Source organism: Pan paniscus, chromosome 4, assembly GCF_029289425.2.
Source record: "Pan paniscus chromosome 4, NHGRI_mPanPan1-v2.0_pri, whole genome shotgun sequence".
Taxonomy (NCBI): domain Eukaryota; kingdom Metazoa; phylum Chordata; class Mammalia; order Primates; family Hominidae; genus Pan; species Pan paniscus.
Window position 1 is genome coordinate 60,850,730 of NC_073253.2, and position 24,626 is coordinate 60,875,355.

The 24,626-nt window shown below is 37.3% G+C and overlaps 1 protein-coding gene across 1 annotated transcript in view; it reads right to left on the bottom strand.

The window, feature by feature from the left end:
- The window catches only part of ITGA2 (integrin subunit alpha 2), a 109,057-nt gene that overhangs the window by 7,698 nt on the left and 76,733 nt on the right, over positions 1-24,626 (bottom strand). The window contains exons 15-29 of the mRNA XM_003827351.8: positions 24,412-24,548; positions 23,131-23,270; positions 20,128-20,279; positions 18,340-18,450; positions 17,693-17,775; positions 17,130-17,271; positions 15,920-16,012; positions 15,260-15,336; positions 15,093-15,176; positions 11,506-11,608; positions 9,761-9,871; positions 8,684-8,788; positions 6,930-7,043; positions 3,333-3,422; positions 308-424 (exon numbers count right to left, since the gene is read on the bottom strand). Coding sequence (XP_003827399.4) covers positions 308-424; positions 3,333-3,422; positions 6,930-7,043; positions 8,684-8,788; positions 9,761-9,871; positions 11,506-11,608; positions 15,093-15,176; positions 15,260-15,336; positions 15,920-16,012; positions 17,130-17,271; positions 17,693-17,775; positions 18,340-18,450; positions 20,128-20,279; positions 23,131-23,270; positions 24,412-24,548 — 1,659 coding nt within the window. The remainder of the gene's footprint in view (positions 1-307; positions 425-3,332; positions 3,423-6,929; positions 7,044-8,683; positions 8,789-9,760; positions 9,872-11,505; positions 11,609-15,092; positions 15,177-15,259; positions 15,337-15,919; positions 16,013-17,129; positions 17,272-17,692; positions 17,776-18,339; positions 18,451-20,127; positions 20,280-23,130; positions 23,271-24,411; positions 24,549-24,626) is intronic.

Below are 24,626 nucleotides of genomic sequence, written 5' to 3' on the forward strand. Positions count from 1 at the left end.
CACCTGCTAGAAGGAAATTTATATCCAGAGAGCTCAGCTGCATTGCATAAAGCTACATTTTTCAGCGTCTACTTATTTGAAGCTGAACAAAACATTCAGGGTTCTGGATGAAAGGAAGGTTTAAAAGAAGAAAAAATCCTTACTGGTTGTTTTTAATGACATGAGTAAGAAATTATAAACAAATTTGCATTTCTTTTCTCCTTGTGATAGAGAAGGTACCATATAAAACCTGAAGTTGATGTTTTGTAAGCAAATTCAAGGCTGGCCTTCAGGAGCCCTGTATTTTAAAATATAAAGCTTTTCTTACCTTCCATAAAATTGCAACCAGAGCTAACAGCAAAAGGATTCCAGCAATTATACTTCCTATTATAACTCCTGTTGGTACTTCGGCTTTCTCATCAGGTTTCATTATCATCAGGGGAATCTGGAAATGTAAGTTCACAGTTGAGTTATTTTAATACCACAAAAAAGGGGGGAGATGGTCTAGTCCAATTCTCTAATTCTGTAAGTGAAGGTCTACAGCTCTAGAAAGGTGACATGACTTGCTCATGATGGCGTATCTCAAACATTGTCAGAATAATTTTAGAGAAAATCTTCCTGCAAAGTCCAACCAGCTAAAAAATACAACTTTTCTAGTTTCTCCGCTTTAACTACATCAGTGTCTTGTGGCTACATCATGCCTGACAATCTCAGATGCTTATTTTACTTATGAAATAGAAAATTCCATTTCTGGCATACATTCAAATCGAGTGAAAGCATCATCAAGTGAAAGCAAACAGCTTTGGGGAAGGGAGTCGAAGAAACTCTTTAACCCAACTTCATGGTGATGAAACAACAGCTTTGTATTGGGTGTCTAAAATACTAGTTTCACTTAAACCTCATTCCAAGTTGATATTGTTAGAAAAGTAGAAATAATATCTCAAGGGTCAAGTTGACCTTTTCAGTGGGAACGTTGTCCTTCAGGCTACTTAGGATTCTTTGTATCTGCTTCCTGGCAATCTTTGAGATGCTGTAATGGAATGGCTGCCCTGAGTGTTAACAGTAAAACTGTATATTCAGTTTTTAATTAATTAGGGGAAATTTAATTAATTGGGGAAAGTGTCTCATTCTCTTTAGAAAATATTCCTAAAGAGCTATATTTAGAAGCAAAAGAAGAGGATAATATGTGTTTTATTTACTTGATTTAACATTAAATTGCAATGGCAGATGAGCTGCTTTTTGTCATAAATTTATGGGCTGGGCTAAACTTGCAACTGGCCTTGGTGACTGTATTTCCTTTCATTTGTATCTTCAAGAGCTAAAATGTAAGGCTTTATCAATTTATGAATAAAGTGATGATAAATTCTTGTAGCTCACTGCTTAATGGCAGTCATAAGCCTACTTCTCTCTTTTCCACAGCTTTCTAACCCAGGGAACCACGGATCCCTATGGACCCATGACTATAGCATTTTGTGGATCAGATTTTTAAGTGGGCCAGGCATTCAAATAAATTAACAGATACTTAGGAACATGTGAAGTTATTATTTAGGTTAGATACCTTATTCAAAAATTTATCCAAATTATTGTTTAGATTAAAAAATTTTTCATAGACACAACTGAGTAATATTAGGCTGGTGCAAAAGTAATTGCAGTCTTTGCCATTAAAAGTACTTTTTCTTTACTTTTTTTTTTTTTTTTTTTTTTTGAGACAGAGTCTCTCTCTGTTATCCAGGCTGGAGTGCAGTGGCACAATCTCAGCTCATTGCAACCTCTGCCTCGCAGGTTCAAGCGATTCTCCTGCCTCAGCCTCCTGAGTAGCTGGGATTCCAGGCGTGCACCACCACACCCAGCTAATTTTTGTATTTTTAGTAGAGACAGGGTTTTACTATGTTGGCCAAGCTGGTCTCAAACTCCCAACCTCAGGTGATTCGCCTGCCTCGGCCTCCCAAAGTGCTGGGACTACAGGTTTGAGCCACTGCGCCCAGCCTTTCTTTACTTTTAATGGCAAATACCACAATTACTTTTGCACCTAGTAATTGGCTTCTGTTATTTATTAGTATTGCTCAGAGGAAACCAATAAAAGAGGAATCTAATGGATTTATTAAAATTGTTCATTTGAATTTCCAATTAATATATTTAATACTGCTTTCTAAAAACAGTCTTCAGTAGAGTTTCACATATTGTCTGAACACTATGTTTTCCTAAAATGAGCTTTTAAAAAAAATCTATAATACTTCTCCCCTATGCTAAGTTCATAGCATTTTGAATTTGAAGTCTGCATTTCCTTTGGCTCTATTTCTGATTTTCCAGGCCCCAGTCTCTGAAGAGAGGGTGTAGGCTTTCACTGAGGCTCCTAAACCAGAGGCAGAGAAGTGTGCTCTGTTGTGTGGAATCATTTTCCCTTGGACAAGAGTGGGGCCCCAGTGCTGTGAGCTTCACTCTCAGGCATGGAGTGAGGAGGCCCATAGTTCATGGGGCCATAACTTTTTGACCAAGCCAGAGCAGTGGACTGAGGCCAACTGCCAAGCTGGCCTTGGGGGCAGACTCTTAAACTGGCTTTCAACTCCTAACACAAGCACTGGGAGGAAAATGCTCAGGGCTCTGCCAGCAGATTAGCTGGGCATGGAAATCCCACTGTATCTAAACATGGCATATTCTAACCAGAGTCAGTGCAGAGGAAAATTATCTCATGCCAGCTCTTAGAACAGAGAGCCTTTGTTTTCTGTGAAAGTACATTTCTCTGTAAAAGCTTTTTTTTTTTTTTTTTTTTTTTATCAAGGGGACCATTTATAGTCCTCCAGAATGTAAGATCTAATGAATGGACATGCCACACAGTGTCAGTGTCTAGTTGGAAGGAGAACTATTTTTTAAAACCCTCTAATAAATGCATTATTTATTAAGCATGCTTCAGTACCTTTCTTTAAAAATTTTTCAAAATACAATTTATGATTTAAGTAAGCACGATTAAGTTTTGTGGCCTAAGCTCCAGACCATTTTGTGTAAGCAGGAGGAGAAAGGAAGAACTGGTGCTGCTGGCTTAGTCATGAGAAGAGACACCATGGAGTCCCAAAGAACATAGAGCCCCTTTTGTTGTACTTCTCACTGGATCACCACCTCTAGGAAAGCCAGCTTTGCTGACATGAGTGGGGGGCATGGAGGAAGGCAAGTGTATCACTGAACTTAAGTAGCACACACCCTCGCCAAAATCTCAACATAATAAACATCAGATCTTTAAAGTTTTAGTAAGATACTTCTACATACATGTAGGTAAGAAGAGTGACTATTCCAGGCTTTTACAAATGGAATGCCATCACAGACCCTGAGGCTCACAGGGAAGGGTGTGATATGCTCACCGTAACAGTGTTATCTTCAATCACATATATCTCAGGGTTATAGGTGTTGATTTCTGCAGCTGCCGTTAGCTGTACTGTCTGGAACGTTGACTGGAACATAAGAATAAGGAATATGTGTTATCGTAGCAGCAGCAAATGCAGAGAAGCTGGCATGCTTATGATTTATGTATTTATTTCCTGGTGGAATGTGACAAGAGCAAATGGTTCTGAAGACCCGTCCAGAATCTGTGTGTGCTTAAACCAGTGCTGTGTAACAGGACTGCCCGTCAGAAATACCTCGGGTAATTTTAATACATGTCTGTCTGCACCTTGCCACCACAAATCAACTCTCTGGGGTGGGATCCAGACATGAGTAGGTTAAAATATCTCCCTGAGGAGATCTGAACTTGAGAACTGGGTTGAAAAGTGAGGATTTAAAAATGAATATTTTTAACTGGGAAGATCATAGTTCAGATTTTTAAAAAAATAAGTTTGTGACATGAGAGAAAATTGTAAACTTGGCATCTTTGTATACTTACCTGAATAAGTCACACAATGGAATGGAAAACCAACATTTAAAAGGTAAGAGAATTTTCCTTCTGGGTACATGTGTGTAAAATGATAGTGTTTAAAAGTGCACTTGAACTTGACCACCCATGGCCCTGAACCTTTCAGCTTGTTATATCACATCAGTATAACTTCAGATTTCCTATCTAAGTGTTTCTATCAAATAATACTTAATTTGGGGCAGGTATATAGGAAGGATATTTTATGCTGATGTCACTGGTAACTTACTAATTCGAAATAACTTTACATTCATTCCTCCATCTAGTTACAGAAAAAGAGCCTAGTTTTCAGCAGGGCACAGTGGCTCCTATCTGTAATCCCAGCGCTTTGGGAGGCTGAGGCGGGTAGATTACTTGAGGTCAGGAGTTCAAGACCAGCCTGGTCAATATGGCGAAACCCTGACTCTACTAAAAAATATAAAAAATTAGGCGGGCATGGTGGTGGGCACCTGTAATCCCAGCGACTCGGCTGAGGCAGGAGAATCACTTGAACCCAGGAGGCACAGGTTGCAGTGAGCTGAGATCAAGCCACTGCACTCCAGCCTGGGCAACAGAGCAAGGCTCTGTCTGGGGGGAAAAATAAAAAAGTCTATTTTTTCAATAGAAACATTATTGATGTGTATATTTCACTATTTTCTCTACATTAGGTCTGATGCTACTGTGAAGCAGAATGCAGCGCTTAGATGTTAGAGCTGCTTTCATATGCTGTGGCTACTAGGACTCAGTTTTTCTGGTTACTAGGGCACATTATTGGACATACTCTATGAGGTAATTTGCTAAACAATATCTGGGAGCCAGAAAGAATGTATTTCCAAAAACTGAGCAATTTATTTCCTTTCCACTGGCTCAGTCTCTGGTTACTGTTAATTTTCTCAAGATAGATGATTGGATCAGAAATTAACCATGCTCACCAGTCTCTTAAACATATTATTGGGGGAAACATTAAGAGTATTGATAATGGTTTAAGTTTAAGAAAAAAAGCAGCAGTTAAGTAAATGCTGGTTTCATAATCCCCAAAGACTAAAGATGAAAGAATTTTTCTTATAGCATTCTCAAAATAGGCCCTTCTCACAGGCATACAATATCCTGCAGGGTTAACAAGTAGAGGTAAGCATGCCACACACATCTGGAGAGTGAAGTAACGCACCTGCTAGCGTTCAACAAGCCTTCTCCCTACAAATGGCAGCAACTCTATCATCAATTTGGAGGCCTGATCAATCACTTTGTAATGAAATTACTTGAAATGTTAAGTTGCCTTGCACTACATCAGAGAAAGGGTAGCAACAAAAGGCAGTGCATTAATGGGTTCAAATACAGGAAATGAGATTCATATTTCAGACTGGATCTCCTAAGTGGTCTGAGAAACATCCACTTTGCTGCTTAAATTGCTGGAAGCAAGGTGAGGATAAACATTTGACTTTTCATGAAGGAGGAAGATATGTAGGACTTGACACAATCCTTGTATGTCACTTGACATACCTTGACATCTCAAGGGTGTTTTCTTAGTTTAACCACCATAGCCACATTAAAGCAGCATAAATACTACACTTTCTAGGAAGTTTACTCCCAGAAATAAACTGCTTCTGAAGATCGTTGGGAAGGTACTTTAAAAAGTTTCACAGTTAAAGTGATGTAGTCTTAAACTCAAGAAAATCCAAATGTGTTTTACAGAGCTGGCATGTGTGCATTTTGATGTGCAACAGTCAGTGTTCCTTCCAGTTGGCAAAATTTGCTATGAAAACATTTGTTCCTCAAATCCAAGGAGCCAAGAACCAATGGAGCAAAACTGAGCACCACACTGCAGCAGCTGGGAAGGTGGTACAACTAACGGCACGCTTCACATCTTAAAGGACCTAGAATTGTCCTGAAGACTTGAAAACAAATGCAACTAACAAGAAAACAAAGTAAAAGCAAGCAAGCAAGCAAGCAAGCCAGAAGAAATATTCAACTCCTCACTTCCCCATTCCCCCAATTCTGCATTTTGTTCTAACTTTTACTATTCCGTTTTCTTCTATGTCTTTGTCCAAGAATATTGCTTATATTTGACTCCAGGGATGAGTTTGGAGGGTGCTGAGTTCTCCAGTTTTACAAAACTCTATAGCTGGAAGTGGGTTTATTGGAGAGATCATGAAATGATAAACAGAAAAAAAAATGAGTAGCGTTTGGTTGTAAGCACCTTGGGAACTGATTTATTTGTTAAAAAGAAAAAAAAATCTAGTAAGAGCTACAAAGATCCCCAGGAGGTTTCAAACTAATTTCTGTTTTTCTTCCTCAATTGGAGCCCATGTCAGTAAAAGGAATGCTAGCCACACAAGCAGTCCAGTTTAAGGAGGCCTGTCTATCCTTATATTTTTTCATGCCAGACTGAAATTCTAGCTACCAAAATCCCTGCTGAAAGCAAATATCACTAGAGCAGACTCACAGTTGCCATATGGAAAAAAACAATGACATTGTTTTGGCTTTTTCTTCAAACTTTCATGGGGATTGAGATGATTTAGAAAGTCATGTGCCCACTGGGCTCTCCCAACAGGGAAAGGGTAAAACAGGAGAGCAGGGTGATGACCCGGCTGTAATATAGGAAGACATATCTTTATGCTAGATTCATCTACTAGGTGGTTTGAGATCAATCATACAATTAACTGAGAGCTCAAGGAGTGAGACAGAGACACAGACATTTTGATTTGGGTGTGGCACAGGAGACTGGGAAGATGGAGAGTGGGGGAACCCCTAGAGGGGGACAAAGCAGGCTGCCCCTTGTAGCCCAGGGCCGCAGAGATGACCTTGACACCATTCCCATTGATGTGGTAGGTCGCATGGAGTCTGAGAAACAGACCCTTTCACAAGTATCCCAGATGACTCTGAGGCACTGCTAAATTGGATGGGCATTGGAAAGCGATGGAAGTGTGCTGCCTTTCAGGGTAAAATGCTCTGGGTTATTTGGCCATTGCAGACGTTAGCCAGAATACTTATTTTGTCAAAGGGGAAGAACTTGTCAGTGCAGACTTATGTTTCCTTGCTATTGATAAATCTAACAAATAAAACTGATACTTACTGATGCGAAAGTCCCATTCCAAATTCTGGTAGTCACATTAACAAAGTATTCTCCTTTCATGTGAACGTCTTTCAACCAGCAGGTAACATTACCACAGGAAGCAGTTCTGCAATTCTTATAGTATTGAGTCAAAGGTAAAAGAGAGAGCAAGTTAGTAAGAGTTAAAAATAAATGCTAAAATTTTAAAGCTAGATAAAACTCAGTGCTGGGACACACCTAGGGAAACAGGCAATCTCATGAGCTCTTAGTAGTTCTAACTCTCCTGCCCTCCTTCAAGGGATTGTGGGACTATATCTCAAAATGTACCAAGTGCACACTCTTTACCTCATCCATTTCCTGTCTGTATAGATAGCCTCAGGAGATAATCAGCAATATGTGGAACAAAGTATCCCAAGCCTGTTTATTGCACTACTATTTCTAAGAGTAAAAAAACCTAAAAACCAACCCCCCCAAAACTGTAACTTGTTTAGCAACAATGTACTAGTTAAATAAATTAGTAAACATACACAAAATGTACTACAATTTGTCATTAAACCTAATTATAGACTCCCTAGGTTTTTAAACAAGTTGACAGAAAAAGGATCAGTGGTTCCAAGGGCTAGTGGGGCGGGCAGGATGAATAAGCAGAGCACAGATGATGTGTAGGGCAGTGAATATACACTGTATGATACTACAGTGGTGGATACATGTCATTTTACATTTGTCAAATTCCACAGCATGGATTTTAACAACACCAAGAGTGAACCCTAATGTAAACTATGGATTTTGGTTGATAATGATATAGTAATGTAGTTTCATTGATTGTGGCAAATATACCACTCTGGTGCAGGATTTTGATAGTGGGGGAGGCTGTGTGGGACAGGGGGTATATGGGAATTTCTGTACTTTCCACTCAATTCTTCCATGAATGTAAAACTGCATTAAAAAATGAAGTCATTAATTGAAAATCTATGACATATTGGCCTATGTTCAAGGCCAAAAGGTAGCGTGGCCCACTTCAGTTACAGCATGCATTTACCTACTTGTAGATTAATACACATTAAAAGAAATAATTTTATTCTTCTGGTTTCCTGTTTTCCCCATCCTTCACAAAATAAAACAAGTGCAATTAAAGAAAACCAGGAGAATTCCAATATTGTTCATAGGGGAGAGCTGAGGTTTGTTTAGGAGTTATTGCTTACTAAAGGTTTACTTTATTTGAATATTTAATATGTGCCAAGCACCATGCCAGATGCTAGACTAGTCTCTTTCCCAAAGAAGCAGGCATAGCTTGAGACCAGGAAATAACAAAATATTGAAAAACAGAGAAGTGCAGCAGCATATTTCACAGCTAAATAAAAAACATCAGTATTATGTGGAAGGGGGATTTAAGGGGCTTCTCCTCTGTAGCACACACCCAGTTCCTTCACAGCTCTTTGCCTTGTTTCCAAAGTGCACAATGCATAAACACAATAGCTTCACATGAGTTTTTCTGATGTCATAAAGTCTGGAACTTATATTTTGTAAGAAGTGGCGTAAGATAATTCCAGTAACCTAGATTTGACCACATATTAGGTTGGTGCAAACGTAATTGCGGGTTTCAAAATCGTATTTACTTTTGCACCAACCTAATATTTTCTAAATCTTGACTCATATAAGCATCAAAGGCAAAATAAGAAAGCTCTATGATATCAGCTGGTAGGAGAAAAGCAGCGTCCTGATCACAGGTGAAATAAATGAATGAGGGGAGCTTTCACACGTTAACTTGTCCTCACCAATTCTTTGGTGTGCCTGAAATTTTCACTTTTGAAAGATACAGAAGAAGATGTTTGTCCTATTTTCAGTGGATTGATATCTGCATTACAACTGATGTCACCAGCCTATAAAAGAAGAACACCCGATCAGACTTCAGAAGCAAAACAGTTTATGATGTTCCTTTCAACATGTTAGGAAATCCTACTGTTACTTGTAGGGGCCTGGGAAGGGCTGTTAGGCTTCTTTCAACAACACTGACCTGGCCACACTTCATATAATCTCTAGGTGAACATCAAGTATTTAAATGCTCCTGATGTGAACTGATGAGGTGGGCTAGGTTTTTATAGCCCACATATGATGAGGCAAATCTGCAACAGCTAAACACTGTGAACAATTCAGGGTAATTTTCTCTGGAACATTTTAGGATTTTGATTTTTCTGTAGCCTCCTATGCACACTACAGAAATAATACAACTGCTGAATAATACAACTGTTGGACTGAAGATGAGCCAATGTCAAGAGGTTTGGCTAGAGCAGCGCTTCTCAGCCCAAGTTGCGTGTTAGAACCATGGTGTGGATGGAGTGGGGGTGGTTAAAGAAAAACTCTGGTGTAAGAATCTTATCCCTAGAGATTCTGATTTAATTGCCTGGGTTAGGTCTGGGCACTGTTATTTAAAAGAGCGAACAGAGGGATTAAAATGAACAGCCAGGGTTGAGTATTACCAGGCGAAAGTCCAGGCTGGCTGCTTGAAGACCAGCTCCTTATTGCAGCTGTGAAGACCTGCTATGCTCCCCATATAGGTCCAGCCCCTTACCTCCCAGCCTTCACAGGGCCTGTCAAAGTCAGATCTTCACCAGGCCAAAATGGGGTTTTTGGAATAATTTCTGCCACCTGCAATTCCCTAGACTCAGCCATTTGTTTTCTTGTAACAATATTCTTCTTCTAATATGAAATTAACTGCTAGTCAGTTGGCACCTGGGCTGCATAGGAGTTACCATCTGTTTCCCATCTGTAAAATGTCAGACATGATCACCCTAATCTCATGGGTTATTTACATCTTGAAAGTACACATTTTTAGGCAATTTTGTAATCTTTACCTTGTCTGTTTGCACCCCAGTTAGGTACATCAGTGGGTTCTTTTCTTTGGTATACTGAGGGATGTGGATGATTACAGTTGCCATGCTTACTGGAACACTTCCTGTTGTTACCTATGTAGAGAATAAAATATGCCAGTTCTGCAACAGGATGTACATGATGCAAGGAAATTCACCAGTAACCCCTGTGTTGATGAAGGGCAACTACGAGGTGGTAAGATTGAGTCCAAATGAAAGTCAGCCATTACTTTATAGTCACACTTCAGGTCTCTGTGTCTCACCTCTTAAAACGCATTTATGTCTGAGGTTGCAATTTTTTTGAAATTTCGATCATACCTTGGCAATGACCTTGAGCAGTAGGATATAAGTAACTCCCACATGCTTAGTGCGCCAGTAATGGAACACTAGGCATAAATGGCTCAATGGAAAAAAACTCAACATCTACAATGTTAATGGGTAAGTAATTTGTGACTTTGTGAGACGTGGTATAAATGGTTAAAAATGCCATCTGTGGAGCTGGGCTGCCAGAGTGTTGTGTCCCACTCTGCTGCTGATTAGCAGTGTGGCTTGGGCAAGGAACTTGACCTCTCTATGCTTTTCTTATTTGTAAAATAAAGATGATCAGAAATTCAGTATGTATGTGCTGGCACAGGGCACTGGTACAGCATCTGTTCTCATGGGTGGGGGTTTCTGTTCTAATTGGCCAGGGCTCATACACTACTGGTTATTTAAATATTTTAAATAACATCCCTGGGAATAATAATACCAAGCTCATAACTGATCTGGGAACTAAATGGGATAACATAGGTAAAGCACTTGATACCATGGCTGGTGTATACTTATTACACACTCTATGAATGTTATTATCGCGAATTGAATAGATGCCCCATTAAAGAATGTAGTTGCCAAATACCATCCACATTTTATAAATTCTATTATAGTATCTAGATCATAAAGATTCTTCTAAAGATTTTTTTATCACAAAATTGCAGAGTTGCAACCATGTAACAAACAAGTGAGAAATGAACAAAAATAAAATGGTATTGGCTTAGGATAGTGGATAAATTATTTTTACTTTCCAAAGTTTCTTTAATTTTAATTACAATATAAAATAGTTATTCTTTCACAAATTAATTTATCTTTAACTGGTAGTAATCTTTAGATTAATAATCGCTTGCTAATAGTAAATAGAATTTGGTTCAAAAATGTTTTTAGATACTACCTAGTATTACTGTACAGATTTGTATACAAATGGTAAACTCAAACAGAAGTGGTCTCTGAGGATAAATTGGCATAATAATTATATGCCAAAGACTTTTACCCACAGCAATACCTTCCTTTATAGTAATGCTCTGTTGGTTAATGTTGAACATTTGCCTTCAAAATATATCAAGTATCCCTTACCCAAGACACATAACTATGCACAAAGCCCAGCTGTTTACTTATCTATGATCTAGCCTATTGGTTATCAAAGTATGGCACCTGGACCAGCAGCATAAGCATCACCTGGGAGCTTGTTAGATATGCAAATGTGTAGGCCCACCCTAGACCTACTGAATCAGAAACCCTGGAGATAAAGCCCAGCATCTGTGGTTTCACAATTCCTCCAGGTGATTTTAATGCACACCCAAGTTTGAGAACCACGGATCTATTTCAATTTCTTTTTACTTTCTCCTTTTATTTCCAGACTCATTTTTTTTCTTCTCACTTTCTCCTGGATTTGCCATCCTTATGACAGGCTTACCAACCTTCAGGGAGAAGATGAATTTTGGACCAACATCTTCAAAACTGTGCACGATTGAAGGAACATTCCCATCCGAAGAGATTTCATAAAAATTTATGTTGGTAGATCTGTTGGATGATGTTTGTAAAGCCAAATATTTTAGTTTGCTTTTGTTCTTGAAGGTTAATATTTCTTTTATTTAAGTATCTTATAGCTTAGGTTAAAGTAAATTTTACTTTTAGTTACAAAAGCACCAAATAAAAAGAAATGCTTGCCTATGGGCTTATGGTCCAATGTATGTTTCTAAGACTAACATAAATTCCTTTGAAAACATATTTCTTTGTGGATTTTCTGCTAAGAGTTTGTGCATTACATGTCTACCAATTCTCAAGTTTCTAAATACGTACAAAAGTATTACTTTAGAATTGATAGTAGAAGTCTTCCCAAGATTACTGTTATATTGACTAGTATGTTAACACAGTAGACAATCAGTACTTGTTAGTTGAATGAATGGATTTATAAGCCAGGGGTTTTCACTTTGGTGTGGCTAAAATATAATAATAGGGTATTGAGCTCCTTCAGTGTTCATTATTGGATGCCTGTATTATTCGTTCTTCCTATCCTTCTTTAGTTGCAAACCAATTTGAATGGTTTGGGTCTGAATGGGGTTGGTCAAATCTGTTTCCACCATTAGTGTAGAGACCACCTTTAAGATGGATGATCCAGAGGTTTTAGTATTCTGGACCTAAAGCCACTGGATTGATCTTAACTTCTTTGCTTAAGATTGCCAACTAAGTTCTGCAAGCAAAGTGATGATGAGATCAGAGAAACCCTCATAGGATCACTCAGACTAGAATGAAACTGGGGACCTCCCCTCTCCTCACTCATTTCTGGGGCTCTGAGGTGGGATTCCAACCAGGGTAGCTTCTTTGCGTGGGGGATTAGGGGATGAGCGGTGAGGGTAGGGGTCTGAGAACACTGTGCATATCCTTTCCATTTATTCCCACTGGACAATTTACGTTAATTATAGAATGTTGATTCTATTTCTTAAAAACTTGGGGTGGATATTTTCTGAAGTAGAATTTTTTGGGTTTCTTTACTAAAACCTTGTCTTTCCCTCTTTTATGCCTTAATGATTTTTTCCATATCCTTAAAAGGAAAATATGTCATAGGGAGACTTGAGTGGATGTATTTGTCAAGGTTATATATGAGAGGAAACAATGATTTGTCAGCCTGACATGGAAAATGGGAAAACTGACTAGGATTTGAAACAGAAAACTTGGATGTGTGTGCATGAATTATTTCCTATGCCTTCCAGAAGATCTTTGTGTGAGATCCTAAATGGGGCCAATTTCTAAATTAATATGGTCTGCATTTGCATTTTAAAGAGATCTGACACTTTTCCATTTGTTACTTAAGTATTCCTTAAGCTACTTGTGTTGATCAATATATTTATAATAGTAATTATCTATACTCAGGGGGATCCTGCTTCAGAAATAATACTATTATCGCTATTTCTACCCATCATTTTTTTACAATATAACTGTACAGTTATACAGTATCAAAGTTGTTGCTAAGAAATACACTAAGTTATTGTGTAGGATTTTTTCCAAAAGTTTGCAAAGATGTTTGTTAATTTTTTTGCAGCATTGCTTATGATGGTTAAACAAAACAAAATAAAAATGCAAAACAACCAGATGTCTTGTTAATATTGAATTGGTTACATAAATTATGATCCAGCCAGGACTGGAATAAGTTAGATCTGTATGTCCTCATATGAAAACTTTTCTAAGATTATGTAAAATGCAAGGTACAGAAGAGTGTTTTATCATTCCTTTTGGGTAATAAAATGTGCACGTGTGTGTGTATATATATGTGTATGTGTGTGTTACATGCATATATCTTGGTAGATAAGCAACCCTGTATCTGGAAGATATTCTGAGAACAGTCTCTTATGGGGAGTGGCACTAGGGAAGGTGGGGAGGGATGACTTCTCACTGTGTACCTTTCTCCAGTGTTTGGGTTTTCTAGGTAGTAGGACTAGGACCCATTTTAACTTTTGTTCTTTATAATTCTCTACGTTAATTTTTTTGAGGATATATTTTAAAGAACATTAGAATACATTTGAATTCAAGTTGCCATTATAAAAATACCTGCCTAAGATGATAATTGGTAAAAGTAAAGTCTCATTTCAATCTTATATTTATTTCATTCTTAAATATCTGGGAAAATATTGGCCATTGTAGGAGAGTAGAATAATAAAAAGACTGTATTAACAAAAAATATTTAGAAGAAAGGATCAAATATAAGAAGGAAAAAATTCAGGTAATGTGGTAACATCAATTTGGGTTGGTTGCATTTGTTTCCAATTTCTAATTTTAGCAAGTGGGGATCCTTTGAAGTCTGCAGTTACTGATGACTTTTTCAGAGGTGTATTATTTGGACGGAATTTTGTTTCTGCTTGTGCTATTTGCAACTCACTTGATACAGAAGCATTCTTTTCATCTTTGCTCTTTGGCTCAAGCTCTAGACATGATGACATATTTTCCTTTTTGTTTTTGCTCAGAGAGCTATTGGATGATCTACAGATTCCATGCTCTTAGGGGCTGGAGTGATGTGGTAGAAGTTAGACAAACCTGCTGTCACTGGATTTCTTGGGAAAGTGCTGCAGTGTGCTATTCAGGGGTCATTGATCTGTGCTGGGAAGCTGTCCTATTGCTTCACCAGGTAGAGAACTCTGGTTCCCAGGCCTGTAGGAGGGCATCACCTGTGCCCAGTACATCTGCACAACTGTGTTCCAGTTTGTCTGTGCCATGAACTCACCTTACTTCTAAGTGTGAGTTAAAGTGATATCGACCTATTAGAACCTGTGAAATTTGTGTGTTACCCACTTACCAAGACACCTGTCCCTCTGAACAATTAAAGACAGCCTGTATCAACCAGTGACATTTACACCACTGCTCTCAGGTTTGCTTGCTTTGGGCAGGTAAAAACAGGGAACAAAGCATTTCTTTATGGATAACATCCTTTGGAAAAAACCTCATTTCCACCTGGCTGGAAGAAAACCCTAATCTGATATGTGAGGAATTTTTCCCTCAGAAACTAGACTTGATCTAGTTCCAATATTTGAATATTCAAACAGTGACTAGATTCAATATTTATTGTGGACCTACTCTGTGCAAAACATTGTGCTTGGGGCTTCAATGTCCAGGAATGGGGATACTGCTTGAGATCTCACATACAGTGGGAAGTCGGCAGTGAGAAGAAAGTGAAGACAACTCTCAGGACCTTTGAGAGTTCTGTTTCAACATTTTGAGAATGTTTGCAGCTACTCAGAGGGCCTGCAATGTGGAGTGTGCCTGTGATGTGTGGCTACAGGGATCTTTCTCTGCCTTTCTGGGCTACTCTTATTAGTTTAATAAGCCTAACGAGTCACTCAAGGTTTTCCTAGGGACCAATATGTCTGTGGACTCCTGTTTTAGTTGACAAGAATTTTAATTCAAATTCTTCAGTTAAGAATGAGCATACAGAGGACTTCTTTAGCCATGAGCCAAAAATCTTCTGATCTAGAGTTGGTGTCAGTGATAGCAGGTTACCCACTGCTTCACCTACCTTGTTAAGTGAATTTCAGCATCATACAGGAGAGGAATTTTGAGGTTGACCAAATTATCAGCCTTGTTTTCTTCTTGGCTTTCACTATAGAAAGAAACATTAGGAAATTACTTAAAGAGAAATACAAAGCTATCCATCATTCCATTCATGACTTCATTATGTTTTACCTTAAGGCTTGGAAACTGAGAGATGCCTGATTCTGAAGGTTTTGAAGATTGAAGTCAAAGTTAATAGTAAAAGTCACCTAAAGACAAAATTAAAATTTCTCAGTCTATGATGCTTCATACTCAGAGGCCAACGTGAAAAAAAAAATGTTTCTCATAAAAGTAAACTCACTCAAATTTGATTCTGAATTTTATATACCTTAAGCTTTCAAATTTGTGGAATATCTTTATTTGTCCACCTTGTTTTACTATGCCTCACATTAGAATTAGAGAAGCTTGACTTCCAAGTGACACATGTAAGTTATCCAGGCGTATATACCTGTCTGAATTTGGAAGCTTTGAGCTGATGTGAAACTTGTTACTAGGGGTTAATAAATGATCTCTGTGACTCTGTGTATAGTGCTTTGACCAATGTTGCTCAACATATTTAGACAAAAAGAACTTTCCATAGTATGTGTACCTTTTGGAATGAATTGCATGGAGAAAATCCCATTTTTATTAATAATTTAAAGAAAACATTTAGATATTGAAAACTTCCCCTAAGTATGCAGCCAGTTATTTTGTGATGCCTATCAAATCATGATAGCAAGATGTTATGTTGGTAAATTAGCATATGTGCTGAGGAGGGCTTGTATGGATTGGAGGATGAAATGCAAGTTGTACCTGTTGTTCTCTCTTTAAAGCAGGGTAGCCTACATCGCAGGCAACAGACTTCTGAGATGCAGCCACCTGGCATGTTACTTCTGTCCCATCAACCTGAACAAGACCAAGGAAACAACAATGATCAATTGGCATATAACATTTGTGTGTGTATGCACGCACCTGGTAAAAGAGGTACAGTGGCATTTTAGCAGTAAGGTTGGTTCATACTGAAATAATTTATTATACCTCAAGACTTGAAATTTTATACTGCCCAGGTGGCTAATATACTACTTTTATTGCTAACCCTAAAGATACCTAGAACATCCAACAAAACAAAGATTAAATACTGTATTTTTTCCCCAGAAAAAAATGATAGTTTTTATTTTCAGATGCACGAATAGCTTTAATTCAATATTTTGAAATGCTGGCTTTAGGAATATGTTTTTCTCAATTTATTTGAAGCATTTTCAAGAGAAGAAAGTAAAATCATATGTTGGTGTTTGTCTGTATTTTAAGTAATTTGAGGGTTGGTTTTTTTTTTTTTTTAGTTTTCTTCAGGTTTTTTTTTCCCTTTAAAAGAAGTAGTTGCCACTTGGCACAGGGTGTTTAAACACCAAGGTCAGGTTAGGTTTAGAACTCTAAGCCTATTAAGATCACATTAACTCTAAATTAAATGAAATCATTGTTTAATCCTTTAATCAGATAGCTCATTTGGAAAATCTCAGCTTTTCCTTCTCTTCCTTTTTTCTTCATAATTTGGTGGTAGAGGAGGGACCAGGGAGCACTCATGGTCAAGTGTGCTCCTGGTATAATGATCAAGTCAATGTGATTAGTTGGCTTTGCTGGCATGCATCATCTTGGCAGCAGCAACAACCATAGTTGCAAAGCTCAGGCTAAGCTTTGGGACTCAAATGTCTCAGAGCAAGTGCACCACATCTGTGCAGAATGCAGCAGCCTCATCACACTGATAGCTCAAGAAGAGTTATGGGAGTGTCTGGCTACTGCTGCCAAGTCGCAGGATAAGGGAAAAACTGACCCAAGCTGTCAAGCAGAATCTAGATATAGAGCCAGACTATGTTCTCATGCGGTTTAACTAGTCGGAAGCCACAAAGTTCAGATTGATCATGCTGAGGGTTAAGGTGCTTCTTTAAACAACTCAGAGGACATAGAGAAGACAGTGATCTATAAGTAGGAAGCATGGTGGAAGTAAGTGCAGGGTCTCATCACATACCGGCAGGGAGAATGATGCAAAAAACAAGTTTTCTGAAAAATCAACAACAATTCCAGTGTTGTATGCACTTTCCCTTTTATTTTTCAGCGTTACTGAAAATGTTAACCTTTTGTTTTGGTTGCTGACAATAAAGGGTTGTTCTCTGTTAAAAGTAAAAAGGAGGGGGGAAAGCCATTACTGTTAAATAAAAAGGCCAGTATTTTAAAATTTCACTCATTAAAAAACTAAACTCTTTAGACTTACTTAGAATACTGAGAAAATTGCTGTGTAATAAACTATCTTTGCATCAAAATGATACTGACAACAAATAAGTAAACGCAATTGGATTGTTCTTTGTTGCTATTGTATTAGAGGGAATGGAACCATTTAAATACAGATAATTTTATATTTCTTATTGTTTTACTCCTATGTGGATGGTAGACATTGAAATTTAGTTTTTAAAGGTATTTATGAGTTATGAACGTTTCTTTTGTAGAAAAACTCTATAAACATTCGTTTGAATAAAGTAATCTAGTATGTCTTTTATTTCTACATTTTACAACAAGCTTTAAAGTAAAACTTACTGAGCAGCTGGTATTTGTCGGACATCTAGGACTAGATCAGAAATGCAAAGTCCATCCTCACCACAGTCTTTGTGGAAAGGAATCTACGAAAAAGGAAAAAAGATCCATACATTTGCTCTTGGGTTGAAAAAGCAAATTACAGAAGAATACATAGAATATTATTCCATTTACATAAAGTACAAAACCAAACAATGTTCTAGGAATATATAAATGTTTAACAAAATAATAAAGAAAAGCATTAATAAACACACAATTCAAGATAATCATTTGCACAGGGGGAGCTAGATGAAAGTGTCTATGGCAGGGACAGCTATATGCAGAGCTTCATATGTATTGGTAATATTTTTTGAGTATGAGCACAAGGCATTTACTTTATTTTTATTTATTTATTCAACAAATATATATTGAACACATACAATGGGCCAGGCCCTGCTCTAGGGAGTGGAAACACAGCAGTGAACAAGAAAGACAAAAATCCCTGCTGTCATGCAACTTAAGTGTTAGTGAATTTTATGCATATGTAATTGTAGTTCATTTAGAAGATTAAGAATTTTCAGGCTGCATCCTAACCATCCTTCAGACACTATTGCAGTGACTGTGGAACTTTATTTGCCAGTCTAAATCCAGGAAGTGTAAGCTGCACTTACACTGAAGACCTTGGCAGTCTCAGAATAGGCTTCAAGGGCAGGGCTAGTGCCAGGGTTTTCCAGACTGATGTCCACACGCAAATCCAAAGAGTTGACAACATCAGAGGGCTCCTAAACATACACACACACAAACATACAGGGGGAGACAGAGTCAGTTTATTAGGGCATAGCAGCATTAAAACAAGAAAATGATTCCAAATGTGTTTACAATTAAGAGCACAGTCAGCTCTCAATTATGTAGAATATCTTTGTTGTGAATAATCAAGACTCTCGCTTCTTTTCTTCCATCCTAATTCTGCTTTTAGCCTCTCTTCTACTAAGAAACCAAAGGAGACTTGCGTCTAGTAAGAATCTGAAGCAGGGATTCTTAGTTAAGCTCATCAGTTCTTGTCAAGAAAGCACTATGTCTGTACAAATGAAACCCTAACATTTGAATTTGCCTTTTCCTCAGAAGCGGTATCTTGGTATTCTTTAGTCCATTCACAGGCAGGACTTACTCTTAACTCTTGGGGGCCTCCCAGAAGTCCTCCCAGAAGGACTTATTCCTTCTGGGGGCCTGTCTACCATGACAGCTCTGGACTATGAGGAGATGTTTCCTTGGCTGGCTGCGGGCTTAGCAAGTAGGATGTACTTTAACTGGCATTGATATCAAATAGTGAAAAAGGATTTTTTTTTTTTAAACTTTAAAGAAAAACAGCTTGGCTGTCTCCATTTCCTCACTAGGGATTGCATGTATAATCTGATCCACCAGTCAGCACAGGATGGGAGAGAAGGGAAATAAGATTTTTTCCTTTAAAGAATCTATAAAATTGTCACTTTAACAAAAATGAAGTCTATGTCTTCACAAACAAGAAACCTTCAAATTGAAAAATGAACTAAACAACTCAACTGATTTTAATTCATCTAACCGTCAACTTTATGTTTTTCTAGTGTTTACACTTAGCATTTCTTGAAGTAAGATCTCTCTGTACCATCCATTTACATCAGAAATATTTGGGGTGCCCCTTAGAGCTGCATATTCCTTGGGCCTTCAAACCTAGATTTCTGATGGTAAGAACCCAGAATATACATTTCTCAAAAGTTTCCCTGGCAGTTCTTTCGCACCTTAAATTCTGAGAACTGTATTCTAAGAAAGTACTTAAATATCCTCTTAAAAAAGTGATTTCCTGAGTAAATTATCCTTTCAAATGCCATTATGTGGTTTCCAAGGTGGAAATATTCACATCATTTATAAAATAAATTTCCGGCTGGAAGTTTTCTCCTGAAAAGCATTTTTCTTACTTGGGAAATTTTCAAAATCCATGTTAAATACAGTAATTACAGCATACGATGAGAACAAATAATTGTTATCTCATAATCTACTATATTTCATCTATGTTAACTTAAATCTAATAGTAGAAACCACAACTGGAGTTATTTTTCAGTAGCTGAACAATAAATAAAATTTTTCCCTGATAGGAAAATATCAAAATAACATTTATTGCCAATGGAAAGTTCTCTCTGTTAAACATTTAAGAAAACACTGTATCTATGATTTCTTTAAGAATTGTATTTTTAGCCCTTTCATTGCAATTCTAAATGAAATTTGATGTTGCTGATTTATATAATAGATTGTGACCATAAATATTAGCATAAAGTAAATATGCTTCTTATTTATGGAATTACATAAGAAAGGCATTCATTGGAAGGGCAAGCATTTTCTAACTCATAAGCTTCCATTTTTGACTTTTACCACTCTCTTGTCTTTAGGAAGAAATAAAGTCAAAAGGGATGTTCCTGAGGCCTTACCTGTATATAAATGATGTGCTCGGGGCAACTCTGTGCTTGATTTACTACCATATTCTTCTGCAGGCACCTTTCATTGTTTTCTTTAAATAACCCCCTGGAGGTTACTCTGGATGAAAATCCATCTGCATCAAGTGTGATGTTATATACAATGGCTATGATAAAAAAAATCATAGAGAAATGTTATTTCAAATCAACTTATAGGAAAAAGCATCTTTGCTTTATTGTGTCTTCTTGGACAAAGTATCTCACATCAAGAAAATATGGAAATAGTCTTCATATTGGTGGCTTGTGAACCATAGCTAGCATCACGAAGCATTTGTCATTCTAGCTCTGATGTGACGTAGGTGACTGTGCATACAAAGAAATGTGATTCAGAGAAATGTGGCTGGGAGCAGTGGAAAGGAAACTAGACTTGCCGCCAGGAAACCTACTGTGATGAACCTGGGCAAATTGCTCACTCCCACAAGCACGAGTTTCATTACTCATAACACGGAGACACAGAATGGAAAGGAACAGTTGCTGAGTGCCTGCAATTGGACACATTCTCATGTATGCCATACAAGTTTTACAATGAATCTGGAAAGTGAATTTTATTATCTTATTTTTCAAATAATGTACTAGAATAAGTGATGTAAAATAATTCACCTAAGTTCACATGGCTAGTCAGAAGTAAAAGTTGGGTATTTTTGAAATAAGACCTCATGTTCTTTCTGCTTCCATCCAGTTGTGAGAATTAATTTTTATTGTGAAGATTAACTGAGATACTCTAAGGGAACATGGACAGTGCTTGACCTATTCTAGATGCTCACATAGGGAAATGCACGCAACACTGCAGCAATAAAGTCTCAGTCAGGCAGACTTGGTTTGAATCCTAATTCTGCTGTTTATGAGCTCTGTGACTTGGGGCAATTTACTTACCCTCTTTGAACCTCTGTTTCCTAATACCAACTCTTGAAAAAAAATTATGTGATAATAACTGATGTCAGTAGCCGATGTCTAAACTATCAGAATTATTACCTTCAACTAAAGTCCACTGGCCGTGTGTCTAAAATTGAGAGAGAACACCTGGTGCCATTCACAGCATCAGCTGCCTTATTGCCTTATTTGGGGTTATTCTATCTTACTTTATTATTTTCAATATATTAAAGGTTGTATATACTTCCCAAAACATGAATTCTACATGTTACCTTGAAAAAAATCTATCATATATGTTGTACAATTTTTCTTGCTCCAGTGACTTAACAATGCCAACAAAGATAGATAAAATATTAAAGAATTAAATAAACTAAAAATAAGTTGTGAAGATGATGTAAAGGAAAAACAATGGCAAAGAGGTGAGTGCAGTTAGGACAAAGTTAGTCCACATTATAATGCTTTTCCTTTTTTTTTCAAGCAGCTTTATAAAAATGATACATCGCTTCATGGGCTATGTTATTAATCTTAAAGTGAAGTGTGCACCTGATGCAATAAATGATAGAAACCATATGCTTTATAAATTCACTTTCCACAGTTGTGAAGATGGGATTCACGTCTTACATGCTATTATTGCCAAGCAATGAAGTGACAAATGAGCCCACAATCATTTCACTTGGCTTGTCTGTGTGGACCTGAAGGCATCAGGAAAAAAGATTTAAAGGGAAAGATGCCCAATAGTAAGAAAGGCCAGAAACCCTCAGCAGCCTGTGGATGGGAAGAAAATTCTCTGAAAGTAGAATTTTTGAGTGTGCATCACCATAAGGGTTGAAGTATAGTCAAAAAGGGAAGATACATGAGACACCTCTATGCTTCAGGGCCAGAAGAGCTGACCAGTTTGCTGTTTCTGCCAAATAATATATTTCCCAAGTTAACCTATTAGGCAGACTAGCCACAATGTTTATGCAGCAACGGTTTTTGACTTAACTATCATGTGTGCTCAGTTAGATGTGCTACATGGCAGGTCAAGTGACATATGCTACTCAAAATTGGGTCAATCTTTGAACATCTGCACGGAAAACTTCCAAATGGATATGAAAAGTAGGAAAATATGGAAAGCATGTTAAGATTTGAATCTAATTTTGCTTTGTGTTCTCATCTTATTTGTATCTTTGTATGAATTATGGCAAATAACCTGCTTCTGTATTTTCAGCTTTAAGTTAATATGTTTGTCACTTAATTGAATTCCTATAGGAACTACAAGTTCTGAAGTTTAAAGCCAAACTCTGACGGAAGGGGAATTGGGACCCATGAAGCAGCAGTTAATGAAAGAAGGTAGCTTTGAATCAAGTGTTAAATTGCAAGCTATGTATTGAGCATGGTGAGATAATTGGGGCAGAAGAGATGAAGGTGAGATAGTGTGCTTAGAAAAAGCTTTGAAGAGGAGGCAGGACCTCTGCCAGGCCTTGAAAGACAACTTGGCCAGCCCAAGAGAAAAGACAACAATTCCTGCTGATGCTTGCCCACAATGATTTCCTCACCCTTCCCCATCTGATGAGACATAATTCAGACTTTTACTCATTTATCTGTATTATTTAGAACATTTAAAACACTGGGTAAAAGTTATATATTGCTTTTCATGTTTTCTTTCATTATTTCATGTTTATTAATTCCTCAACAACAGGAAAAATACTTGATACTTTTACTGAACCTGTCCTATATAGATCATGGCATAGCCAACATGATATAGTCATTTGAGTGGTAGTTCAGCATAATCTGTGTATGCTCAAGGCTTTAAGTAAGAGAAATGGAGGTAAGAGAAACTCAAAGGATGGAAGCAGGAGGGCCCTTGGTTATGTCATAGAGATTACAACTTTCTGCAGCAGAACCTTCTAGAGATGTGGAAGGAAGATCTAAACAAATCTTCCATGACTAGTGAACCATTCTCGGGCATCTCCAGTGTAAGGAAACTTAAGTGTCTATAACTAAAACCCTTATTTCTCTTGGCCTACAAACCAAAATATGTTATATTCAGGACTAAAACTCTGTAAGCCAACCAATTTCTATACAGATTATTTCAGATCTACGCACCCACTTGATTGTTTTGCTTAGTAGGTCTGAACTTTGCACTGAAGCAGAGTTTGAGAATTATCTGAGCATTCTTGTTGACCAAAGTGATTTTTTCTGGTGTGAATGAAGCTTCTATAGCTACATCAGCAATACTTTGTGACCTAAAAGACATAAAGAGTAACAGATGGATGGATGTTATTACTGAGCACACGTATTATATCCTTTATCATACAGGACCCAGTACCAGCATTACTGAATTTTTCTCTCTACTCTCTATCAAAGCACTTTAGCAGTAGTATATATTTGAAAGCTCTAAGATGGCAGACAGAGATAATTTTTTTTTAAAATCTGTGACTGCATCACTAACACAATACACGTTTAACATATTAGTTATTTATTATACTTTAGGTTCTGGGATATGTGTATTTACTCTTGATACGCTACTCTGAAATGATTTTAACTGATTTATTCAGTAAATATATTTTCTTGTTTTTTTAAAGTCTTAAGTATTATTCTTGAGTTTTATTTTTTCCACATAAAAGTTTCATTCTGCAATAAAAATAATGTACTTCATTCTTTAAAAGCACAAGTGAGATTTGTAAATAGTATCATTAAACTCAGAAATAAAAAATAATCAATGAATATTATTTTTCTGTTCTTCAAATATTTGTACATTTAAAGCACATTTTTTGACAGAGACAAATGAATGGAGATTCTTGATTGAATAAACAACTTCTTTCTGATTCTATTCCCTTGCCGGCCCAATATACTTATTTTTGACCTTGAATCACATGACCTTCACACTGTTCTCTCTGAATCTTCAACTCCTGTGGAGGTCAATGAGAGGTCAGCTAAACCTAAATAATGGCTTATTGTTTATGACTAATAATTTTAAAATATACCATTCAGTCACACAGAAGTTACACTTTACTTGTGTGGTCTGAATTTTCAGTATTTTTTAATGCACTCTCATGAGGTTTCCCTTCTGTACGCTGAGATAAGGCTATTTATAGGAAGATAACATTCAGAAATAGCCTGGATACCATTTCCAGAACTTTATGTTTTCTATGTACTGTTTTACTCACCATATGAGGAGAGAACTATAATTCTAATGGTAAGGAAATATATCTATTTTTCCTACTTGGAAAAACACATTTATTACTTTGTGCAAACTATGATACATCGATTCCCTATAGTCTTATAGAATGCATGTGGCATTTCTATAATACCAGTACAGACATCTGTTCTGCTTTCTTAGCAGGTAACTTTTAGTTAGTTTGTGTCTGGCTCTTCCTGACTCACCAGAGTTGAACCACTTGTCCAAAGGCACCAATGGACACATCGGTGATGGAATCCCCATTTAAATCTCCATAGCCATCCAAGGACCTCCCAAAGTACTGGAGATGGCTCCTAAAGGCTCCATCGGATCCCAAGATTTTCTAAAAGAGCAGGTTTGACACGAAATTATAGTACACAACAGCTGAACCAGAAAATGGCAGCCTCTGAATTTCATTATT